A 5,181-nucleotide genomic window follows, 5' to 3' on the forward strand; every position below is an offset into this window, starting at 1 on the left:
ATTAACAAAAAAGCAATAAATTCAACACAATTTCGGTGGTACTTGAAGAAAACTCAATCGTTAGAGAAATGGAAGAGATAGTAGGACAGTTGAGGGAATACTTCAAGACTGAAAAAACCAGAAGTGTAACATGGAGGAAAAACCAGCTCACAGGTATCTTAGACCTTATTCATGAAAACGAAGATGCTATATTCAAAGCCCTTCATCTAGATCTTGGAAAGCACCCTGTTGAGGCTTACCGTGATGAGGTTTAATTAAATACCATAACTTTTTTCTGTTATTTTAATCATCTGAATCTTAATAATTACAACTTGATCTATTTTTCTGTTATTTTTTTTCAATTTTACTCTTTGAACATGTTGCTGGGTCCTTCACTGATTGATTGATTAGGTTGGAGGAGTAGAAAAATCAGTCAACAAATCTTTGAGCTGTGTTGAGAAATGGATGGCTCCTAAAAAGGTAGATTATCCCATTCTCTTTTTTTCTTATTATTTATCCCTTTCACTTTGAGCACTTTTCGCTTTCTGTTGATTAGTTTGACAGTTGCATATGATCAGAATTGTACGACATCATCAAGGTATTGAAATCTTTATGCAGACCTGATCTAGAAGTAAATATAATGATGAAAAACATGATATGATCTTCATATTTTGTATTTCTCAAGGGATTGAGTATGTTTTATTAATCTGATAATCTATTCATTGAACATTAGCCATTAACATTTTCTTTGATCGATCGTTGCAGAGTGATATTCCTTTGCTCTTCTTTCCAGCTAAAGGACAAGTATTTTCAGAACCCTTAGGTGTGGTGCTCATATTTTCTTCTTGGAACTTCCCAATCAGTGAGTCCTACAAATTCCTGACAAACCCATCTTTTCTCTCTCTATGTATATAACAAATATATTTAATCCTTACCTTTAGTTTCAGAGTTATTTATGAACCAGTTCCCATACACTATTCATAAACTTTTAAAATCAAAATATATTAGTTTGAAAAATAGATAAATTTTAATTTTACATGAAAGTATAAAAACTACAACCATATTTAATTCTTAATTTTACATTAAATTAAAAGTTTCATAAACCAATTTTTTATTAAATGGTCTAGTTGGACTCAATTCTCCCACATCTTATATTTATAGATCAATTTTTTCTTCTGAAACTAAATTATGGTCGAATTTCACATCTATAAATCAAATATAAATTTGTTTATATAAAACATGTATATTTGCTAGAGAATTCTTCAACTATACATCTTCTAATTTCGTTCTAAATTCAAATACTAATGTGATATCACTGACAATAGAAATATTTTATAAGAATTAAAGTGATGAGAAGAAGTTAAATTCAAAGATTAAAATAATAACATAAACACTTTTTTTTTTTAATTTTCATTTCTTTTAGAACTAATGTATGAACATTTTAAACTTTCAAGGTCTAAAAATGATGGTTTTCTTTTGATTACAGATTACAGAACGACAAATAATATTTTGTCTATTAAGAAAGTTTTTAACTCGTAAGAATTTTGTGTAACACTATAAGTTCAGCAATGCTTCATATCATACTATGGTATTTTAAACTTAACAAATAAGTGTTAATATATACATATATTTATGCAGTGCTGTCATTGGATCCATTAATTGGGGCAATATCTGCTGGAAATGTTGTACTGATAAAACCTTCAGAGCAAGCTCCAGCTTGCTCTTCTTTCCTTGCCAATACCATTCCTCGGTATTTGGACTCTAAGGCCATCAAGGTGATTGAGGGTGGATCAAATGTTTGTGAACAACTACTGCAGCAAAAATGGGACAAAATCTTCTTCACTGGTATTGTTTTCCATACCAACCCAGTATTTAGAAAATTTTCTCTCTAAAGTAAGCTTGCTGTAAAACCAGTACTGAAATTTTCAACAATCCAACACCAAAATAACAATGTAATCCTACAAAGACAACTACAAACTGGTTTCTTCTTGGTGTATGAAATTTTCAGGAAGTCCAAGTGTTGGAAGCATGGTCATGTCTGCTGCTGCAAAGAATTTAACACCTGTTACTCTAGAGTTGGGTGGAAAATGCCCTGCCATACTTGATTCCCTTCCCAATCCTTCAGAATTTAAGGTATGAGCTATCATGCTTGCCACATTCATTCAATTTCAATATCTGATATGGTTTGCTTTCCTCTGCACACTATGGAATCAAGTTGGCAGTCAAAAGAATTATAGGAGGAAAGTGGGGACCTTGCAGTGGACAAGCTTGCATAGGAATAGACTATTTGCTTGTTGAGGATCATTTATCATATTCTCTGGTATTCATCACAATCACCAACTGCTACTTTTTCTTTATTTTTATTTTTCTTGTGATAGAAAGCTGCTGGTTTTCTTCTAGATAGAGCTATTAAAGAAGATAATCAAAAGATTTTATGGTGAAAACCCGGTGGAGTCAAAAGTAATTTCCAGAATAGTAAACAAGCATCACTTTCAGAGAATACGCAATCTTCTCAAAGAACCTCTTGTTGCTGCCTCCATCGTTCACGGTGGTTTTATCGATGAAGAAAACCTGTAAGTTCTACCAGCTTCTGGGAAATAGAAGTGGAAGTTGTTGATCAGTTTTCTTTCAATTGAGCAGTTTCTTACAACTTTTTTAGGTTCATCGAGCCTACAATCTTGCTAGACCCTCCACTAGATTCTCAGATAATGACAGAAGAAATATTTGGTCCATTGCTTCCTATAATCACAGTGAGCATGGCAATCCCATTTCATGTTTTGAGTTCCCGAATATATTTTGTCGTTGTCTCATTCAACTCTTGAACTGGGCATCTGTGCAGCTGAATAAAATTCAAGAAAGCATTGAATTTATCAATGCAAAACCGAAACCTCTTGCCATTTATGCTTTCACCAAAGATGAAACTTTCAAGAGAAAAATTATATCAGAAACATCCTCAGGAAGTGTCATATTTAATGACACCTTGGTTCAAGTACTGCTTTCTGCTAACTTACTTTTCCTTTTTATCAAGAAAATCATAATGCAAAGGAATCGGGTAATTAATACTTTGTTTGTGCAGTTTTTATGTGATACGCTACCATTTGGAGGTGTTGGACAGAGTGGTTTTGGAAGGTACCATGGGAAGTACTCCTTTGACAGTTTCAGCCATGAAAAGGCAGTAATGCATAGAAACCTGTTCCTTGAAATCGAGCCAAGGTACCCTCCTTGGAGTCAGTTCAAGCTAGAGTTTCTCAAACTCGCCTACAGGCTCAACTACTTTGGACTATTACTGCACATGTTAGCCTTCAAACTCGGCTTCAAAAAATACAACTAGATCTATACAACCTCAGGTTCTTACTACCACAACTTCGCATTATAATAAGCGAACCTCTGTGTCTCTCTTATTTTCTTGCTTGTAACACAATGTTTCTACTTCCAACGCTCAAATTCTCTTAAATAAGTTTCTTTTTTACAAAATAAGATGTAAGAAAGGAATAGTCATCTTCAACGTGATTATATCAATCCATGAATTATGATAGTATTGATGTATTAGTATAATGTAAGAAGTGTTTCTCAATGCATAAAACTTTTTGTTGAGTGTTTTCAACAAAGTAAAACTTTTCTAAATGAAGTCACTTTTTCAAGAATAAAAAAATTGTTTTCTAAATATAGATTAAAAACATGTATTAATGAATTAAAATGTTAATATATTCAAAGTAGAAAATACTTGAATGCATGGGAGTGAGAGTTCCAAGAAATCTGTTTGGGACAAGACACATCATTGCTTCTTACGTGTTTATTTCTGGTAAGGAGAGTGTAACATAAACATTGTGCTATGAGCAAGCTTTACTCAGCTCCTCTACTTGTACCACACTTCGATTTGACTCAACGTATTCGATACTGTTCGTGGTTATTCTGCTTTCCAGCAAACTCTTGAAATTCAAATGTTGATTCATTTAAGTAAGAGATAGAGCATAAAAGCAGTGAAACTTTTAAGCAAGAATCATCCTAGAATAATGACTTTTACCTGTGGTTTCTGGGGAAAAAAATAACAAAAATACGAATTCAGAAACTTAAAGTGTGGTGTTGGAGGAGATAACGTTTTGGGCGTTAAAGGGTTTCGTTGAAGAGTTGAAGACAATTAACTACAGTAGTGAACGGGCTTTGGATACATGTCTTGGAGGAAAGACCACCTCAGATCTTGGACGCTTATTTCATCTAATCTAAGAGAGCATATAACCATTGTAGTAATGAATGCATGTATTTTCTTCATAAGATTATCAAAGTTTAATTGTTGAAAAATAATGGGATCTGAATTAGATCTTTTAAAAGATTCACAAAATAATTGTTAAAAAACTTCTTTTTTGACAATTTCTAATCTTCAATTCAAAGATAATCTTTAAGTCGTCATAACAGGATAAAATGATTTTATATATGACCATTTTTATATAAAAAAAACTGAATAAAAGCCGTATACTAATTACTATCCAGTTATTCAAGATCAAGAAGGTTAAAAAACAAAGAGATTTACATAATGATAGAATACGAATTATTTTCCTGTAATTAATCCAATTAATTCCGTGTGATTAGGTTCAAAATCATTTTCCTATAGTTAATTGATTTCCTTAGGCTATTAGTTCCTAATAATTATGTTAAGTATAAATTAAAGAATTAAATCATACAATTTGACTATTTATATATATTTTCAATGAATAGGAAAACACATTTAAATTATTATATGTTTTTATATAGTATCATGAGTCCTTTCTGATTTAAACATTGTTTCTTTGTATTTGATCATAAAAAATAAATATTTATACTACAGAGAATTTGTAACCGACTTTGCGTTTGAGAATTTTTTTTCGTTATTTTTTTGTTTAATGTTGTTATTTTTGTAACAATGACTACATATATTTTCTTTTCATCCAGTATAATTATTGTCACGACAAGACTTTATTATTTAAGTGTGAACACTTTCTTACTTGAAGCAAAAATAATACGAGTAAGTTTATTCACATCATGATTCTTGCTTAAATATGACTTTTGTTTAGCTTAAGCAACTAGCACTTTAAACAAAATTCAACTCACTTGAACAGTTTATAGCTTAAGTATTGCCTTTTGCCTTAAGAGATAAATGCAGTGAGTTAAATTTTGTTAATTCGATATTAAATTAAATGTAGTTTTGACAATCCTTTTTTAAATATG

At 31.4% G+C, this 5,181-nt stretch overlaps 1 protein-coding gene across 1 annotated transcript; it reads left to right on the forward strand.

Annotated features, from left to right (window-relative positions):
- ALDH3F1 (aldehyde dehydrogenase 3F1) lies at positions 1-3,528 on the forward strand. Its single transcript, XM_047291477.2, has 10 exons — positions 1-248; positions 391-459; positions 745-841; positions 1,618-1,824; positions 1,988-2,112; positions 2,195-2,299; positions 2,380-2,552; positions 2,639-2,729; positions 2,819-2,968; positions 3,056-3,528. Exons 1-10 carry the CDS (start codon positions 69-71, stop codon positions 3,308-3,310), a joined length of 1,452 nt encoding a protein of 483 aa, XP_047147433.1. The 5' UTR covers positions 1-68; the 3' UTR covers positions 3,311-3,528.
- The last annotated feature ends 1,653 nt before the right edge of the window (positions 3,529-5,181 follow it).

Source organism: Vigna umbellata, chromosome 1, assembly GCF_029865625.1.
Source record: "Vigna umbellata cultivar VRB3 chromosome 1, Vumbellata_1.0, whole genome shotgun sequence".
In the NCBI taxonomy this organism is placed as follows: Eukaryota; Viridiplantae; Streptophyta; class Magnoliopsida; order Fabales; family Fabaceae; genus Vigna; species Vigna umbellata.

Bases quoted from the DNA above. Each gene is read 5' to 3' on its own strand.
- ALDH3F1 (XM_047291477.2), top strand. From the start codon at position 69: ATGGAAGAGATAGTAGGACAGTTGAGGGAATACTTCAAGACTGAAAAA. The intron at 2,730-2,818 runs GTGAGCATGGCA...GCATCTGTGCAG, and splicing joins CATTGCTTCCTATAATCACA to CTGAATAAAATTCAAGAAAG. The intron at 2,969-3,055 runs GTACTGCTTTCT...TTGTTTGTGCAG, and splicing joins TTAATGACACCTTGGTTCAA to TTTTTATGTGATACGCTACC.